Source organism: Chlorocebus sabaeus, chromosome 15, assembly GCF_047675955.1.
Source record: "Chlorocebus sabaeus isolate Y175 chromosome 15, mChlSab1.0.hap1, whole genome shotgun sequence".
Taxonomy (NCBI): Eukaryota; Metazoa; Chordata; class Mammalia; order Primates; family Cercopithecidae; genus Chlorocebus; species Chlorocebus sabaeus.
Genome location: NC_132918.1, coordinates 16981952 through 17002403, shown reverse-complemented (window position 1 = coordinate 17002403; position 20452 = coordinate 16981952). Strand labels below are relative to the sequence as shown.

Here is a 20452-nt window from a genome sequence, read left to right as displayed (position 1 = left end):
AGCTAAATCTGGGTATTTGGATTTTGTTACATATTTTTAAAATTTTATGTTGTCTGGTTACAGTTTAATTGGTGCTTAAAATTTATTGCCTTGTTTTGCTTAGTTTTCCAGGCTCATGATTTCTTGCTGTGGCACGTCATCATTACTTAAGATTTCATGAAAGTTATCATTACTTAGATTTCATGAAAACCTTGGAACACAGTACATATAAATCTTCAAATAATAGAGAAAAAATTTGAATCTCTTGTAAAGCTTATCTGTGATCACATTTTGTCAGAAGTTACTTTTGGGATGACTGAGGACACATCAATTTTTTTAAACTGAAGGTTTTGTGAACATTTCAGGACCAAATGTTAAATCGTTCTAATAGATAGATTATGCTAAGGCCTTAAGAATTGCTATAGGTTGTAAATTGATATACCTAACACTTGAATTTAAATTAAACTGGTTTTAGAAGAGTGCATTTTGTTTTTAGGGATTTCTGTGCAGCAGTTGATGACTTTAGAAATGAATTTAAAGTTCCTCCATTTCAAGATTGTATTTTAAGTTTCCTGGGATTTTCAGATGAAGAGAAAACCAATATGGAAGAAATGACTGAAATGCAAGGTAAAATTTAGCGTAATGTGAAAGTTATATATATTTTAGTCCCTAAGCCTGCTTAATCACTTCCTGGTCAATATACCTCTTAAAAATTTTGAGTTTGGAAATAAGTAGCTCGGCTTACCTATGCTTATGTGCATTCCTCTTTAGGAGGTAAATATTTACCGCTTGGAGATGAAAGATGCACTCACCTTGTAGTTGAAGAGAATATAATAAAAGATCTTCCCTTTGAACCTTCAAAGAAACTTTATGTTGTCAAGCAAGAGGCAAGTAATTCTAGAATGAGGTTGGTTTTTAAAAACACTGTTAATAGTTTTTCTGATAAAATAAATGTAAACTGTTTATTAAAATGTTTTTTCTCTCACCCAGTGGTTCTGGGGAAGCATTCAAATGGATGCCCGAGCTGGAGAAACTATGTATTTATATGAAAAGGTACGCTTTTAACCCCTTAGTTATTCTGTGAGCTTGATTGTTTGAAAATAACACTTTTCTGTCCAGAAGATTTGGAGAGCATGTTTAGGACTTTCAGAATGATTAAAACAATTGGGATATCAAGTTATCTTAGTCTGTGTAGATTTAAGTGGAACTATTCAATGTAATGTGTATTATTTTAACCCAATATATGTTGTTCTATGCTAATTCTTGGTGAAAACATTATGAACAAGAACATCGCTATCTTCAGAAACTTAAGACTTTTAATGGAAAGATAGATTTGTACATAGTTACGATGGGGAATGATGTGTGCCGCAGTTGAGTGATATATTTTAGATAGCCTCACTCTGAGAGACTCAGGAGGGATTAAAACAGTCAAATAAATGTTGACCCAACTTAGTAGGACAACTAGGTAAGGACATTCATTAGAACCCCAATTGGGAGAGGGCATGAAAGCTTTGAGAGTACATTAAAATAACAAGTAGTTTAATATGGATTTAAAATACACTGTGGGAAGGAAGGCCAACAGATAATGGATAGATAGAATCAAAATGTTTTAATACATTAATGAGCTTGGATATTATCCTATAAGTATTGGGAGCCATTGAAGAAGGATAAGGGGAGAGATGTCATTAAAAAGATGAGTTTGATAGTAGAATATAGTCAAGGAAAATCTAGTCTTTAGGGTGGATCTTGATGAAGAGTGGTATCACTCACCAAAATGACATAAAGTTATGAAAGTAGGCTTTATGGGAAGATTTACTTTAGTTTAGGATTTAATAACTTTGAGTGGAATATTGGAGATGAGTTGTTTCTGTAAAATCTATATAGTACCATATTGTGTTCTCTTCAGACTTCAAAATGTATAGTTCTTAAAGTTTAAAAAGTGTGCTTTAGATTTAGGGAGAGAACTCTTAAAAATCAAGAGTTACTCAGCACATATTAGAAAACATTGTGTCCAGGCACTGTGCTAGGGATACAGTGAACAGACTGCGAATGATACCTGCCTTCGTGAAGTTTACGGGCTAATGAAGGAGCAGACAGTAAACAAGTTTACAGATGAAAATGTAATGGTGATAGTGGCTATGAAGAAAAACGAGGTGCTCAGGGTTAGACAATTACAGTGGTCTCTTGACTATTATGTTTTATGAAACTTCTGAATTGCCTGGTAGGGTTATAAAATTATTGTGCAAATCCAGATTTTGTCAGACTTGTAAATATATTTTTCTCTTGTTCCTGTCTCAGTAAAGAACCTTGGAAGTAAATTGAGCTTTTTTGCTTTTGATTACAGGCAAATACTCCTGAGCTCAAGAAATCAGTGTCAATGCTTTCTCTAAATACCCCTAATAGCAATCGCAAAAGACGTCGTTTAAAAGAAACACTTGCTCAGCTTTCAAGAGAGACAGACGTGTCACCGTTTCCTCCCCGTAAGCGCCCATCAGCTGAGCATTCCCTTTCTATAGGGTCACTCCTAGATATCTCCAACACACCAGAGTCTAGCATTAACTATGGAGGTAATTCACATTTTTAAAAACTTGTCTTTAAAGTTTAGTGGAATGGAATAATTGTTAGAATGTAGATAAATCCCTGATATAGTGAATATGGAAGTCTTTGCCTTTAATTACCTTTGTTCTAGCTGTAGAGAAAAGACACATGAATAGTTAAGCTTAATAATGTTGCAATTTAATGACTGCTTACTACATGCTAAATAAATGCTTTATATATTTTGTGTGTTTATAATAGATTTTATTATTCCTGTTTTACAGATGACTAAACTGAGATACAGAGAAGTTTAGTAATTTGTCCAGGGTCATATAACTAGAGAGTGATAGTGCTGTTCAAAAAGCAAACAAAATCACAGGGGAGGTCACATAAATTATGGAGAAAATAGGTAGGATGAAGTCAGAGGAGGGTGAGTTCACTTTGTGCTGAACTGATATAGAAAGGTTCCTATAATTCTTCCTTGGTTATCAGTATTTCCCTCTCGTTTTGATTTTTAGTCTATAAACAAATGTGTTTTCTAGATTTAAGAAACATCCAAATCTCCTCTGGACTTCATGACACTTTTCATTTATTGTCCCATTTTTCTGTTCGCTTTCACATCAGTATACCTTGATCTATTGTCTCATTTCCTTGATTCTCATTGTCCTTTCAACCCATTCTAGCTGATCTGCAGTCCTTGTTGGGGAGACAGTTTTTATGCATTCAACACATGAATAGCTACTCCTTTATGGACACTTTTTTTTTTTTTTTTTGCTTTGCTTTGCTTCTGTGATACTACTTTCTCATTTCTCGTTCTCCTTGGCCTAACTTCTTTTTTTTCAATTCTAAATGTTGTATGATCCTCCTGAGTCATTGTTTCTTCTCTATTATACTCTCCCTGAATTATCTTAGTAAATTATATGGTTTTGAAAAAAATTTGTATGCTGATAACTCCCAAATTTGTCCTCTTCCCTGTCAAGCTACCTACTTTGTACTTCCTTGTCCATGTCTAATAGATATCTTAAACCTAACATAACCAAATTAGAACTCTTGATTCTGCCACTCTTAATTCCTCTGTTCCTTTGCTCTTCTTCATCAGTCTTTTCTGTAAAAAGGATCTCTCTTAGATGATTACAGTAGTCTCCTAAATAATCTCTCCCTTTTAATTTGTGCCTTTGCATATGCAGCGCTTAGAAAAGTCTTTAAAAATATATAAATTAGATGATGTCACTCCTCCGCTTTAAAATCACTTAATGGCTTTGCATTACTGTAGCTTTTAAGTCCCTATGTAATCTTGCCCTCATCTACCTAATCTCATGTGGTACTGTGCTCTCTGATAATGCCTGTACTCTCTAAGCGTCAGTCATATCATCTTTGTTATTCTTCAAATATTTTTAGTACATCTGTACCTCAGGACTTTGTTAGTTACTCTGTCTGCCTCAAGGAAATCTGAGTGGATTGTCTGTAAAGTTAAATTCCCCCACTCCTTTCTGCCAACCCTGTGACCTGGTTGTTGTTTTCAGTAGTAGTTCTTACGATAGAAATTATAGTACTTGTTTACTTCTTTATTATTTGATTTGCATCAAATAAGTAATCTTTAAGAGAACATGAACCTTGTCTGTCTGATTCTGTGTTTTATTCTCAGATCCTAGTATAAAGTGGGTATTCGTTAAATACTTCAGGAAAGAATTGAAAGTGAATTTAAGGTTGGCCCAGAAAATTAAAATGAGTTTGAGAATATAAAGAGGAGCAAATATACAGATAATAGCATACAAATTGAGTTTTTAGGGAATAATGGATAGAATGGATAGTTTGCTTGGAATGTGGAAGAGTAATAGTTAAATTAAAAATGTTAATTTGAGGCCTAGTATTAGATCACTTTGAAATAAGACTGTAACATCTGAACTGTATATTGTCATCAACAAGGAATTTTAGAAACTCCTTGAGCAGCAGAGAAATTGAATAGATAATTCATAGAAAGTTGTTCTGAAGAATGATTAGAAAGATGGCAGTTTGGAGACAGACCATGATGTAATCTATTACAGTGACTTCGGTCATGAAATAATAAGGTGCTGAACCAGAGTATGTGGTGGTTGGAAAGAAAAGTAAGAGGCACAGGAGAAATATTGGTAGAATGAAGTAATAGGAAATAAAAAGAGATGAAGGCAAATTAGTAATTTAAATGAAAGAAATGTTGCCTCGGCATTGAATAGATAGGAAATGTATATTTTAGAGGAAGGTAGTGCAGTTTTAGAGAAATCCAAGTTACATTAAGGCAGAACTGTCCAGTAGGCCTTTGGAAAAGTTGAAGCAACTTGAGAGGAAGAACATGATTAGATCTGAGAATGTACTAGTTTTATAATCATAATGGACAAGAGCATGGGATGGTAAGAGGAGATCATAAAGGACTGAAACTTGAATATGCATTTTAGGCAAGAAAATAAACCACTGAAGTAAACAGATATGACAAGTATACTCATATATTAGGTGCTCTATAAAATAGATTCCCCAGTTTCAGGTCATTGCCTAGACACAAAATAATTAAATTAGATCAGTGCGTCTCAGTTTTTTCCCACTGAAGTATATTCTGTAATGGCAGAGGCTTCTGGGTCTGGTGAGTGTAACCTAAAATAATGTTTGGCAAGTGGGAAACTTTTTTGAATTCTGTTTTCTTTAAAAAGCACTCGGACTGGGCACGGTGGCTCATGCCTGTAATCCCAGCACTTTGGGAAGTCGAGGAGGGCGGATCACGAGTTCAGGAGCTCGAGACCAGCCTGACCAACATGGTGAAACCGCATCTCTACTAAAAATACAAAAATCAGCAGGGTGTGGTGACGTGTGCCTGTAATCCCAGCTGCTCAGGAGGCTGAGGCAGGTGAATCACTTGAACCCAGGAGGTGGAGGTTGCAGTGAGCCGAGATGGCGCCACTGCACTCCAGCCTGGGGGACAGAGTGAGACTCCATCTCCAAAAAAAAACCACTCAGAACTCTATAGTACATAATTGTTTCCATATAAATGCATTTAAAATTGTTTATCATTGAATAAAATTGATATGCTAGAAATATATATTATGGTTGTCACCCATTTCTATTTTATGTCATATATTCCTTTTCCTATTGAAAAACTTGCTATTAGGTGATTCTATATATAATGTTAAAGTATTCTAACCATATTAACAGTAAGAAAATGTATTTTAAGCTTTTATACATTAAAAAGATATATATCTCTATATTTTTTTTTTTGAGATGGAGTCTCGCTTAGTTGCCAGGCTGGAGTGCAGTGGCGCGGGAGTGCAGTTGGCGTGGGAGTGCAGTGGCATGATCTTGGCTCACTGCAACCTCCACCTCCTGGGTTCAAGTGATTCTCCTGCCTCAGCCTCCTGAGTAGCTGGGATTATAGGCATGTGCTACCATGCCCAGCTAATTTTTGTATTTTTAGTAGAGATGAGATTTTGCCATGTTGGCCAGGCTGGCCTCGAACTCCTGACCTCAAGTGATCTGTCGTCCTCCGCCTCCCAAAGTGTTGGGATTACAGGTGTGAGCCACCATGTCTGACCGCAAATTTTTTTCTTTCATGAAATGTATATGAAATACACTGTTGCGTCCTCTTTCCACTCTATACTGGTTGTTTTATATTACGTTAAGATAGTTTGAACTAACAAAGAATTTTCAGTTAATATCGGGTTTTTTGTGGGGGGCTTCTTTTTGACATATGTATATGACAAGTTTTCGTTATTGTAATGGTGTAATCACAACAACTTTTTCCTCCTTTTTACATGTAAGTAGTTTTACGTCTCCCTTTCTATTTTATTATTTAGCTGTACAAAGATTCATATACCTTTTACCCAGATTTCCCAAAGGGACATATTCTGCCATGTTTGCTTTAGCATTCATTCAGTCAAAATCTCTTTTTCTAAACACAAATACAATACACACATGCGTGTGTATTTTTAATATATATACTGTTTGAGAGTAAGCTGCAGACATGATATGCCTTTAGCTCTGAGTACTTAAATGTCTGTTTCCTATAATAGAGACACATTTCTTAAATAACTGTATTACTTATTACATTATTATAGTAAGGAAATTAACATTAATACTATGAACTATTTTGTAGACTTCAAATTTCATTAGTTATCCTAAAAAGTCTTAATGTCCTTTTTAGCAAAAGGAAAAAATTTTTTTCTTTTTGATCTAGGATCCAATCCAGGATACACATTTGTTAGGTTGTCTCTCTTTAGTCTTATCTAACCTGGAACAGTTCCTTAGTCTTTCTTTGTTTTTAATAACCTTGACATTTTTGAAGAGTACAGGCCATTTAGTGGAATGCCTACCAATTGGAGTCAGTGATATTTTTGACCATTTTTTTTTCTGGCCTTAGCCTATGAGAAAAAATTTCTTTAATGGAAATCTGTATGGTGGTACATTTATAACAGTAGGTTTTCTCTCCTTTTTATCTTGTTAAGTGTACGTTATGTTTGGTATTTATATTTGGCTTCCATTAAATCTTTCCACCTTTTAACATTTCAGACACCCCGAAGTCTTGTACTAAGTCTTCTAAAAACTCCACTCCAGTTCCTTCAAAGCAGTCAGCAAGGTGGCAAGTTGCAAAAGAGCTTTATCAAACTGAAAGTAATTATGTTAATATATTGGCAACAATTATTCAGGTAAGTATGAGTTTGATTGGAAAATGATTTCTGTTCCAGTGTTCCTAAGTAAAAAAAAATCTAGGTGATATTATTTCTTACAAGAAAATTATATAAACATACAATTTGAACATGGACATTAAAAATGGAAATGTGTGACAAAAGCTGCTGTTAGGGAAATGTCATAACTGTAATATTACCTTTTATTTATTCAGAAATATTTTTATTATTTTTATTAATTATTTTTAATAACTAAAGCGAACAGAACTCAGTAGGTGATCTCAGAGGGTATCTATCAGGTTTAATTCAGAATTTTGCAGGTTCCTTGTCAAGGTACTACATTTATATTTGGAAACGATAGATAATTTTTTCTGAAATTATGTGTTCTAAGAGTCATTGCTTTTAGTACTGTATATATGTGAAAAACATTGCCTATACAATAGCAGTGAAGCATAACAGTGTTGATATAAGTAGTTTTTTTCAGTAATCATTTCATGTGACACATGAAATATGCAGTGGTTAGTTATAAATAGATGTTAACTCATTGCTCATCAATATTAAAATGTACTATAAAGTTATTTCTGAAGAAAAACATCTCTAATGAATCCTTATAGGATGAGATTATAGAAGATATTAAGGAATAAACTGAAATTTAAGATTCTGAAAGACAATAATAGGTCATTATGTTGGTATCTGTAGAAAGAAGGAAGAAGTCTGTTTTAGGTAATAAAAGAGATAGGTTGACATACTGTTAAGAAAACGAAGTTGAAAAGACCAAGCTTATCTTTCAATAGAAAACAATAGGGAGTTTCTGATTTGGGTTTAGTTTTTAATTGACCTTTATTTGAATTCACAAAATAACTCATTAAGGTCCAATTTAATAGCCTTTAAGTTGCTTGTACCATTGATAAAATGCATGGATAAGAAATGGAAAGACTTCTTACTTGATGGTCATAGAGAGGTTATTTTTCACGGTTAATTATTTGTTTAGCAGCAGTCAGGGTTTTATGAGGTTCTTTACTGTGTTAGATTTATTTTAAGTCACCTTTGCTCTTCTTTCTCAAGGGAAATCATGCTAGATAGATGAGTTTCTTGTTGAAGTTTTTATAGTGATTCAAAATGTGGTTGAGTAGCAAAAAATCCCTTTGGCATATACTATTCATGTATTTTAGTAGCATTTATTGCTTAGAAATGTAAATCCTTTCAGGCCATGGTAAAATGCATTGAAGTTTCAGAATTCTCATTTGCATATCAATTAAATTCACTAAAACTCCTTTTAAAAAAGCTCATGAAATTATTAGACTGGAGAAGGTTTCATACCACTTTGCTTAGTATAAACTCATCAAAGGTTTTATTTAAAAGATTGTGGCCTAAATTCATGATAGCATTCTGTCTTTAAATTTTTTTTTTTTGTACCGACGGGGTCTTTCTATGTTGCCCAGGCTGGTCTCAAACTCCTGTGCTCAGGCGATCCTCCTGCCTCAGCCTTCCAAAGTGTTGTGATTATAGGCATGAGCCACTGTGCCCAGCCCATGATAATACTCTCCTTAAAGAACTTTGTTTTAGGACTGATATTTTCCTTTTTGGAGGGATAGGATTTGGAATAACTTAATTATAACTTATCCTCAAAATTAAATAAATATCCGGAGGCTTATTCCACATACTACTTGGATGCCTAATTAATATAAAGTACTATGCTAAGTGTTAAATATATTTTTTTTGTTGTTTTAAAGAACTTTTTACTAGAAAAGGAGATAAAACATACACAATTATACTTACCAAATGGAACGTATCAGCATAATAAAGGAGTTAAGGTATTAGATTTGTAAAGTGAGAGTTTTACTGCTCGTTTAGTTTAGGGAAGGTGTTGGGCTGGAATTTTCTGTGTGTTGTGCATCAGAAAAAGCTTCATACAGAAGGTAATGATTGAAGTGAACTTTTTTTCTAGAAAATAAAAATATGGTAATTTTACAGTTTATTTAATAGCAACTGGTACATACGAAATTTCCCTCCTTTAGTAATGCCTTTTTTTGACAGAAGTTTGCAAATTAGCACTGATTGTTTGTAAAAGTTACTAGATTAGCTGTACTGTTGTTTTCCTTAAGGCTGACCAAAGATAACCTAGAATCACAGCCCTCAGATGGTCATACAAAATGATCATATAAGTCAGAGCTGGTTTATCACCAGCATTTATAAAAGCAGACCTAGGGAAAGAGGTAGGTCCAAGACACATGCATGGTCTTAATATAGTGAATGTTTAGCTTGTCCTTACTGTTATAAAATCAAAACAGTGAGAATATTCACAATGAAGTGAATTTTAAAGTATGAATATGATTGGTACAAGTAGAAGATATAGATGAGAAGTCTCTGAGACTGAGTAAACAGTACAAGTGATCATTCCATGTATTATCGATAGCAAGGGTGGAGTAGGCATATGGATACCGTGAGAGTTGAGATGGCCTATACCAATCTAGAGCAGGCCTTTGAGCGGTGTGCTATCTTATCTGTAAGCCATAAAATAATTTTTTTTATGAGATGAGAGATCAATAATATCTGACTTGCATTTCAGAAAGATAACTTGGTTCACTTTGAAGGAGGAATTGAAGAGGGGAAATTGGGGAATCAGTGATACCAATTTGGAGGCTATTGCAGCAGTCGTGAGAGATTTTGAAGATCTGAACTTTTTAGGATAGTATCAGTGAAGATAAGAGGATAGATCTGAGAAATATTGGAAAGATAGAGTCATTATGGTTTCAGTTTTCATTTTCACAAAGACTAATGATGTTGAACGTATTATCTTCATTTGACATCTGTATGTCTTTTTTGTTGAAATAACTGTTCGTGTTTTTTGCCCACTTGTAAATTGGTTGTTTCCTTCTGAGTTTTGAGAATTCTTTTTTTAGAATTTTTGAGATAGGGTCTCATTCTGTTGCCCAGGCTGGAGTGCAGTGGTGCAATCTTGGTTTGGCTCACTGCAACCTCCGCCTCCTGGGTTCAAGTGATTCTCCCATCTCAGCCTCCTTAGCGCTTGGGACTACAGGCATGCGCCACCACAGCTGGCTAATTTTTGTATCTTTTGGTAGAGATGGGGTTTCACCGTATTGGCCAGGCTGGGAGAATTCTTTTTTTTTCTTTTTCTGTGAGACAGAGTCTTGCTCTGTTGCCCAGGCTGGAGTGCAGTGGCGTGATCTCAGCTCACTGCAACCTCCGCCTCCTGGGTTCACGCCATTCTCCTGCCTTAGCCTCCCAAGTAGCTGGGACTGCAAGTGCCCACCACCACGCCTGGCTAATTTTGTTTTTGTATTTTTAGTAGAGATAGGGTTTCACTGTGTTAGCCAGGATGATCTCAATCTCCCGACCTCATGATCTGCCCACCTCGGCCTCTAAAAGTTCTGGGATTACAGGCGTGAGCCACCGTGCCTGGCCGAGAATTCTTTATATATTGTGGATACTAGTCCTTTGTCAACATGACTGGCAAATACTTTTTCATCGTTCATAGCATATTTTTTTAATTCTCTCAAGTGTCTTTTGCTGAAGAAAAGTAAATTTTTATTCAAGTCTAATTTAACAGTTTTTTCATTCATAGATTGTGATATCATGTATGAGAACTCCTTACCTAAGTTTAAGTCATGAAGATTTTCTCCTCTGCTTTCTTCTAAAAGTTTTATAGTTTTAGGTTTTTTGTTTATGTCTGTGACCCATTTTGAGTTAATTTTTGTATAAAATTTTATATTTAGGCTGTGATTCATTTTTTGCTTATGGCAGATGGTATTGTAATACCATTTGTTGAAAGACTATCCTTCCTGCATTGAATTGCTTTTGTACCTTTGCCTAAAATTACTTGACCATATTTGCATGAGTTTGTTGCTGAATTCCCTGTTTTATTGATCTATGTATGTTTCTCCCTTCACAAATACCATACAGTCTAGAACACCACAGCTTTGCAGTAAGAAGCTTCTTTGCCTTTCTGTATAAATTTTTAGAATCAGGTTTTCTATATCTGCAAAAAGTCCTGGAACTTTGATTGGCATTAAATTTATACATCAGTTTGAGGGAGAATTGACATTCTTACTGTGTTGATTCTTTCAATCCATGCCATATGTCTACATTTATTTAAGTTGTCTTTGATTTCTTTCATCAGTATACTGTAGTGTTTAGCATCATGAACGTATTTGATTATATTTATACTTAAGTATTTTGATTTTTTATTGTGATACTACTTTCTAAATTTTCCATTTGTAAGTTACTGGTATATAGAAGTAAAATTGATTTGTGTCTGTGCACACATATGCATGTTCTGACCTTGTATCTTACGGCCTTGCCAAACTCATTTATTAGTTCTTAGTTTTCTTCTTTTATTTTTTAGGTTGATATGAGCAGCAACGTAGATACAAACAGATCTTCTAGCTTCAAATCCAGTCTTTCCCCCAAGCCAAGCTTCTAAAAATTTTAAAACATTTAGCACATGTGTTAAGTATGTCTGGAGGCAACAGATTGCTTGTTGCTTTCATCCTTAGTAACTTATATACAAAAGTAGAAATTACTCTTGTATCATACTAACGATTTTAATGATTGATTGCAGAACTGTGTGAACTTTTATTTGCTTCTAATGACATTTCATAACAAGAGCATATGTATATACATACACACAGGTATATAAATAGAGTACATAGAATAGAATAGAAAATATGGGGAAAATGTCTCAAATTTAGGGAGAATATTTTTTATTATTACTTCCTTCTCTATTAACATCTTATGTCTCCTCTATCACTGTCTATATTTTAGGTCTTTCCTTTTTGCCACAATCTACTTAAACTAGTCTTTTTTCTCCTTTAGCTATTTCAAGTACCATTGGAAGAGGAAGGACAACGTGGTGGACGTATCCTTGCACCAGAGGAGATTAAGACTATTTTTGGTAGCATCCCAGATATCTTTGATGTACACACTAAGATAAAGGTAAATTTGTATATGTTAGATTAGTAGTAATTTTTTTCAGATTGTACATATTTATTATGATCTTTGAGGTACTTCTGGTCAGCTAAATAAGTTTTGTACCTAAAACTTTGAGTCATTTTTTTCTGTTCCAACGCCTCATAATGTTTGTTGTTTGCTCTTGTTTGTTTTTTGAGATAGTCTCAACTCTGTCACCCAGGTTTTAGTGCACTGATGTGATCTCGGCTCACAGTAACCTCTGCCACCCAGGCTCAAGCAATTCTTCCGCTGCCTAAAAATCCTGAGTAGCTAGGCACAGGCATGTGCCACCATCCCAGCTAATTTTTGTATTTTTTTTGTAGAGATGGGTTTTGTCATGCTGCCCAGGCTGATTTTGAACTCCTGACCTCAAGTGATCCACCCGCCTCGGCCTCCCAAAGTGAGGGGATCATAGGTGTGAGCCACTGTGCCCTGCCTTTTTTTTTTTTGAGATGGAGAATACTCTCTCACCCAGGCTAGCATGCAGTGGCGTAATCATGACTTACTGCAACCTTGACCTCCTGGGCTCAAGTGATTCTCTCACTTCAGCCTCCCCTGAAGTAACTGGGATTACAGTTACATGCTGCCATGCTTGGCTAATTTTTTTTAAAAAAGTTTTTTGTAGAGATAGGGCAGGGTCTTGCTATGTTGCCCTGGCTGGTCTCAAACTCCTGGACTCAACTGATCCTTCTGCCTTAGCCTCTCAAAGTGCTAGGATTACAGCCTTGAGCCATTGCACCCAGCCTTTGCTGTTTTTTTATTTTCAGTTAATCCTACAAACAAGGAATTAAGGCTTTATAAAATCTATTCTGTAGAGACATGTTATTCCCAGTACTATTTTTTTAATGTTCCTATTGCTTTTGCTCTTGGGGTGTATATTTTTGTTTTGCTTTGGCTTGTTTTGAAAACTCTAAACTTCTAATGGACTAAGAGTTCATTTAAGTCCCTTCTCCATTTATAGGTAGGTAAATGCCAAAAGTATGTGAGACAATGCTGTCCTCTTATTAATGATTTTCCTTTGGTGAAGGGCCTGTGATTTCTAGGTGTCAGTCTCTTACAGTAAAATAATTCCTGGACAGATTTAGCTGAACTCTTAAACTACTTTTTAAGTAAGTAGTTTAGTTTTATTTCCTCTTACTTTATCTATGTAGTACTTGAGCAAAGTTAATCAGTTTTCTTTTCTAATTAACTCACATTAATGTTTACGCCACATTCCAAAAAAAGAACCAATCCGAATTACAAGATGTTTTCAAATATATAAGATTGTTTTATAGTATGCATTATAAACCAAAAATAGCAGATCTATAAAGTATTAAAAATGACATTTACCAGTTGCTTGTATTTTGTGTTTTATCGGTATTGCTGGTCATATTTCAGTTAATTTCTAGATCTGAAGAGAACTCTGAAGGAGTCTATTTAAAAAGCTTAGAAAGCTAGAGAGTTTCAGGCTAGTTAATCCTATTCCAATTAGGATTCTGAATTTTTGAAGAGGAAAGTACTTTTGGAATATTTTTTGTTTTAAAATACTTACTGAGTGGCACAAAAGCAGAATGAAGGTCAAGTAGGTTTTGTGGGTTTTTTTTTTGTTTTTTTGTTTTGTTTTGTTTTGTTTTTGAGATGGAGTCTCACACTGTCACCCAGGCTGGAGTGCAGTGGTGCGATCTCGGCTCACTGCAACCTCTGCCTCCCGGGTTCTCCTGCCTCAGCCTCCCGAGTAGCTGGAACTACAGGCATGCACCACCACACCTGGCTAATTTTTGTATATTTAGTGGATCTGGGATTCTGCCATGCTGACCAGGCTGGTCTTTAACTCCTGACCTCAAGTGATCCGCCTACCTCGACCTCCCAAAGTCCTGGAATTACAGGCATGAGCCACTGTGACCGGCCTGTCAAGTAGGTTTTTGTCTTGGTGTTTTGCCACTAAATTTGTGTATCAGTTTGAATTTGTGTCAGTTATTTAGCTAGTCTGGACACCCTTCTATGACAAAATGTGTTATTTTATGTTTGCAGAGTCATAATCTTAATTTAGAAAATCATATTCTTTGATTCAGTGAAACTTTGAACGTTTATCACCCTTTAGTTTTCTTATGTGTAACTTAATTCTTTAAGCTTCTTTTGTAAGATGGTACTTCAGCTGTTAGTTTTTCAGTTTTTTCTTTTTTTTTTTTTTTTGTCACCTAGGCTGGAGTGCAGTGGCCTGATCTGAGCTTACTGCAACTATTTGGTTTTTTAGCTGATTTCAGGTTTGTCAAATATTTAACCATTTTAAAGCTTATGTTCTTTTCTACTGTGAAACCAGTACCTGCTGTCAAACATTTGTAAAACTCAAGAGAAAAGGAAAAAGGGAGAGAAATACCCATAATTCCATTATCCAAATATGCCTAAAATTTTGGTTTATTTTCTTTGTCCTTTTAATACGTAGCAGTTTTTTTTTTCCTGTTTTAAATGAAACTGAGCATCTGTTGAGCATTACCACATCTATTGAGCAAAACTTGTTATTATTGTACACATTTTAGAGATGTGAAACCAGTACACACAGAGAATAATTTTCTAGAGGCAGTCATCTAATAAACGCTGGATCCAAGACTTGAACCTTTATTTGTGTAACTTCAAAGTCTGTTCTCCTAACTACTAATGGCTATTTTGCTTCTTTAAAATCATGCTGAGGTACATTCTTTTAGTATGTAAATGACACTGTGTAAATGTGTCTTAAATTTGTACAGTTTTTCATATCATCTCAATACAGCATTCCTGAAAACATTGGTGTCTGTATTTTATAATATCACATAGTGGTTAAGAATATGTAGTGGAAAAAACAGGTTTTTTTTTTTTTTTTTCTTTTTGAGATGAAGTCTTGCTGTTGCTCAGGCTGGAGTGCAGTGGTGCAGTCTTGGCTCACTGTAACCTCCATCTCCCGGGTTCAAGTGATTCTTCTGCCTTAGCCTCCCCAGTAGCTGGGACTACAAGTGTGCACCACCACACCTGGCTGATTTTTGTATTTTTAGTGGAGGTGGGGTTTCACCACGTTGGCCAGGCAGGTCTCAAACTCCTGACCTCAGGTGATCTGCCTCTGCCTCTCAAAGTGCTTGGATTACACCACTGTGCTTGGCCTGAACAAAGCAGATTTGATTGAGTTTGAAGTCAGGTGACTTTAAGTGCTTCAGTTTTCCTGTTTATAAAATGGGATAATAATAACTGACTCATGAAGTTGGGTAAACTAATCTTCAGAAGTTTTGTGTAGTGTTAAAACTTTTTTACCCATTGTGTTTACAGCCAGTGTCTAGCATTTAGATTACTGTCAGTAAATGTTTACTGAATGATGGTCATGTTACCTTTAAATTTCAAAATCAGGACTAGCACTCAGTATGTTTTCTTATCTAAGTATTATGTAAACAACTTTAGTAGCCTCATTCTTAATTTGCTTCCAAGATCTTGTGAGCTGATGTTTCGAGTAAGATGAAAATATTTGAGGTTGTTATCTACATCTCTCTCTTTTCCTCAGTATGAATTTTTCTTTTTCAGGATTAAACATCATTAATCCTTGCTGTATAATTTTCTACTCTTAGCTGGGCACAGTGGCTCATGTCTGTAATCCCAGCACTTTGGGAGGCCGAGGCGAGTGGATTGCCTAAGCCCAGGAGTGTGAGACCAGCCTGGGCAACAAGGCAAAACCCCATCGCTACAAAAAATGCAAAAATTAGATGGGTGTGGTGGCGCATGCCTGTAGTTCCAGTTCTTCGGGAGACTGAGGTGGTAGGATCGCTTGAACCCAGGAGGCAGAGGTTGCAGTGAGTCAAGATCATGCCACAGTACTCCAGCCTGAGCAACAGAGTGAGACCCTGTCTCAAAACAAAACAAAAAATAAACCAATATTCTACTTTTACACAACTATGATGAAACAAAAGAGAGAGGGATTGATAAGAGTTCTTTTTGTTGTTGTTGTTGTTTTAATATATATATCTTTTCTTATTTTAGTGTAAGCCTCAAAGAATTGTGTACTTGTTTTAGGAACCCATGTATGTTGGCTTACTGTGCAGTGAGCTCAGCAAAAGAGAAACCCTGGTTAAGATTAATTCTGCACTGTTACTACCTACTTAACAGTGCAGAATAAATCTTAACAAGGAAGAAAAGAAGTAAGTAGCTTAGCTTTCTTAAGCCCCATCTGTTTATGACTTCCCCACTTTTCTAATATTCTTGCCCAGGCTTTGGAATCTGCTTTGTCTTAGAACTGTACAATTGTCCTTTCTTTTGGAGGAAAAGTTGAGAGAATCTTATGAGAATTTCTGATGTATTATAGACAAGGAGGAGGAAATACATCTCAGTCTCTGTCCTAAATTGTATCGGGCATTTTCCCCAGAAATGTTGTAAGAAATAGTGGTGTTATGAATAAAGCTATTGGGGACTCGCCTGCCAAACTGAGTCCCCCTTTCTAATGGGGCCGACTGTGGAATAACATGGAATCTGAGTCAGACAATCCTGAGTTTGAATACTGGTTTACAGCTGTTTGAATACTGGTTCACAGCTGTGTGATTTGAGGAAAGTTACTTAATCTCTCTAAGCCTTAGTTCCTTTATTACTTAGTTCCTGAGCTAATAGCAATCTTTTTTTTTTTTTTTTTTGAGATGGTGTATTGCTCGGTTGCCCAGGCTGGAGTGCAATTGCATGATCTCAGCTCACTGCAACCTCCACTTGCTGGGTTCAAGCAATTCTCCTGCCTCAGCCTCCTGAGTAGCTGAGACTATAGGCCCGTGCCACCATGCCTGGCTAATTTTTTGTATTTTTAGTAGAGACGGGGTTTCATCATGCTGGCCAGGCTGGTCTCAAACTCCTGACCTTGTGATCCTCCCACCTTGGCCTCCCAAAGTGCTGGGATTACAGTTGTGAGCTGTGGCACCCGGCCTAAGACAGCAATCTTTAGTCAACAAGCATTAGGAATTAAAAGTTAACCAGAAACGGAGCAGACTATATTTCACAGTGCCTAAAGCCTGTAATCCCAGCACTTTGGGAGGCCGAGACGGGCGGATCACGAGGTCAGGAGATCGAGACCATCCTGGTTAACACAGTGAAACCCCGTCTCTACTAAAAAAATATAAAAAACTAGCCGGGCGAGGTGGCGGGCGCCTGTAGTCCCAGCTACTCGGGAGGCTGAGGCAGGAGAATGGCGGGAACCCGGGAGGCGGAGCTTGCAGTGAGCCGAGATCTGGCCACTGCACCCCAGCCTGGGCGACAGAGCGAGACTCCGCCTCAAAAAAAAAAAAAAAAAAAAGATGATTTTGCTTTCTTAGAGCAATGTTCTTATATAAGTATTTTACAGGTTTATGAATTAATACTTGTAAAGCATTTAGAGGAATCCCTAACAGATAGTTATGCTCATAAAATCCTCTATGATGTAGAAATAATTACTTTCCTCATTTTTCAGAATAGAAAATTGAGGAACATATAGCTTAAATAACTTGTCCAAGGGCACAGAAGTAACAAGCCCAAGAGCCAGTATTTAAACGTCAGTAGTCAGTGCCAGAATTCACTGCATTGTATTGCCCCAAGATTAGACTCATTTATAATATTTCTTTCTTTTTTTTTTCTTTCAAGTGCAATTCTGAACAGTTCAGTCTTCCCAGTTCTTGATGTGTGTGGGCTGTTAAGATATTCTTGCTTTGAGTTTACTTTTATGCTATTGAAAGTAGTTTTCCTCCTTTTTGAACTTTACTGAATCTACTAATATAGGACAGTGATTCTTAAATTATTTGTCTTTAGAATCCCTTTTCATTCTTAAAAATTGAGGAAGTTTTACTTATGTGGATTTTATATATTGGTATTTGCTGTATTCAAAATTTTAAAATATTATTTAAGATGTATTATATTTTAACAGCTTTATTGAGGTATATCTTACATGTTTTTAAATTCACCTATTTAAAATACACAATTCAGGCCAGGCCTGGTGGCTCCTGCCTGTAATCCCAGCACTTTGGAAGGCTGAGGCAGGAATACCGCTTGAATCTAGGAATTTGAGACCAGCTTGGTCAACATAGTGAGAACCCGTTTTTGCAAAAAATAAAGAAGTTAGCTGACTGTGGTGGCACATGCCTGTAGTCCCAGCTACTTTGGCAGGTTAGGTGGGAGGATTGCTTGCGCTTGGGAGGTTGAGGCTACAGTGAGCCGTGATTGTGCCACTGCACTCCAACCTGAGCAAAAGAGTAAGACCCTGTCTCAAAAAAACAAAAAATTTTTTTTAAATATATGATACAATTCAGTTATTTTAATAACTTAACCAAGTGGTACAACTGTCATCATAAATCCACTCTAGGACATTTTCACTACCCACCCCAAATAAGATGTCTACTTACAATTAATCTTTTTCTATGCCCAGCCATAGGCAACCACTAATGTACTTTCTGTATCTATGATTTTGCGTTTTCTAGACATTTTATATCTTTAATATGTTATACATTGATACTATGTATATACACATAGCATATAGATATACTATTTGATACACTATATAGTGTTGTAAATGTGTTTATATAGTATGTGGTCTTATATATATGGTTTCCTCTTAGCATGTTTTTTTTAGTTCATCTAAATGTAGCATGTTAGAAGTTCTTTGTTTCTGGTCAAATAATATTCCATTATATAGCTATACTAATTTTTAAAAGTCTGTTCACCAGTTGATAGACATTTAGATTGTTTCCATTTTTGGCTATTATGAATAATGCTTCTGTGAGAGTGTGGTGTGCAAGTCTGTGTGGACATGTTTTCATTTCTCTTGATAGATACCTAGGAGTAGGATTGATGAGCTGTATGGTAGTTTTATATTTAAAAATTCTGAGAAAATGCCAGGGTTTTCCCATCATTTTAAAGTTAATTAATTAATCAATTTAGAGATGTGTTCATGCCTAATTGCCCAGGCCAGCTTCAAACTCTGGGTCTCAAGTGATCCTCCCACGTCAGCCTCTTGAGAAGCTCAGACCCATCAGTTGTTATTTTCACCAGTAATGAATGAGAGTTGCAACTTCTCCTCATTCTTGAAAAACACTTATCTTTTTTTTCTTACCTTATAACCATCCTAGTGGGTGAGGAGACATCTCTTGTGGCTTTAACTGTATTTCCTTAATGATTAATGATGTGTCTTTTCACATGGTTATTAGCCATTTGTATATTATTTTTTGTGAAATGGCTACTGTCTATAGCCTGTTTTTTAATTGGATTGTCTTCTTGAGTTGTAAGGCTTCTCTGTAAATTCTGGATACAAGTTTTCTTGAAATACAAAAGTTTTAAATTTTGATGAGGTTCATTGTATTCATTTTTTATGGACTGTGATTTCAGTGTCATATCTAGAAATTTTTTTCCTAACTCAAGATTTTGAAGATTGTTTATTTCAAAAGTTGTTTTGCTTGATGTGAGGGTTTAATTTCATCTTTTTGCATGTGGGATATCTAATTTTATATTAATTCACTTAAAATATAACTAATTACATCGCAACACAAGTACCATTCTTTAAGAAAAATAATTTCCCAAACAAAAATAATTAGTAAGGGGAGTGGTGGTATTGTAGTTTTTTTACTGTCTGGCTTAATAGAAGACTGGTTTTCATATCTGCTTCTGCGTTCAGTCTGTTGCAATATCACATATCATGTCGCTTCTAGAAAACAACTGTATACTTGTGAGAGAATGAGTGAAAAAGTCAAATAATGCTTTAGCAGTATTACAAAAATAATTTTAATCTCAGGGATCCCACTGAAAGGGTGTCCCAGCAGTCTTTGATGAAACTTTAGAGAGTCTTTAGTATAAGAGCTTGTCGATTGATGTGTACTTTAAAATCACTTAGAATTTCAATTAGGGCATACCATTTCTTGGCATCTCATTTTATCTGATTTGTTTGTTTATTATAAAGCTTTTAAATGTTCTTCTAAGTTTTTACAAAGAAGTAATATTTTAGAAAGACCATGAAGAATTAACAAACTATGCTTCATGGGCCAAATCCAGCCTATTGCATGTTTTGGTTAAAAAAAATTTTATTGGAACACAGCCACACTCATTTATTCATACTTTTAAATTTGCTGACCCCCGTTAGAGATTACAGTTTTTAATGACTGATGTTAAATAAGATGCTTCAGCAGCAGGATTGAAAGTAGTTTTCTTTAATTAATAACACCGATCAGCTTTATAGTTAATAAGAAAAAAATATTGAGTTATCACATCATATTGGAAAGTTAGACTTGTTGACTTTATATTTTAAAAATTATTTTTCAAAGGATTTTTTTTTGTAGTAAAAGTTAATTCCTTGTTGAAGAGAAAGAATGGGATGTTCATTATTTTACACA

The 20452-nt window shown here is 35.5% G+C and overlaps 1 protein-coding gene and 1 non-coding gene across 4 annotated transcripts in view; one reads left to right on the top strand and one right to left on the bottom strand.

Moving 5' to 3' along the window:
- Positions 1 to 20452, top strand: part of ECT2 (epithelial cell transforming 2) — a 72685-nt gene that overhangs the window by 11536 nt on the left and 40697 nt on the right. For all 3 annotated transcript variants that reach the window (XM_007972088.3, XM_007972090.3, XM_037988556.2), the window contains 6 exons: positions 476 to 606; positions 751 to 866; positions 970 to 1032; positions 2324 to 2546; positions 7045 to 7181; positions 11997 to 12116. In XM_007972088.3, coding sequence (XP_007970279.1) covers positions 476 to 606; positions 751 to 866; positions 970 to 1032; positions 2324 to 2546; positions 7045 to 7181; positions 11997 to 12116 — 790 coding nt within the window. The remainder of the gene's footprint in view (positions 1 to 475; positions 607 to 750; positions 867 to 969; positions 1033 to 2323; positions 2547 to 7044; positions 7182 to 11996; positions 12117 to 20452) is intronic.
- Positions 9336 to 9466, bottom strand: LOC119620774 (small nucleolar RNA SNORA72). The gene has a single exon (XR_005237324.1). It is a non-coding gene; the product is annotated as a small nucleolar RNA SNORA72 (small nucleolar RNA).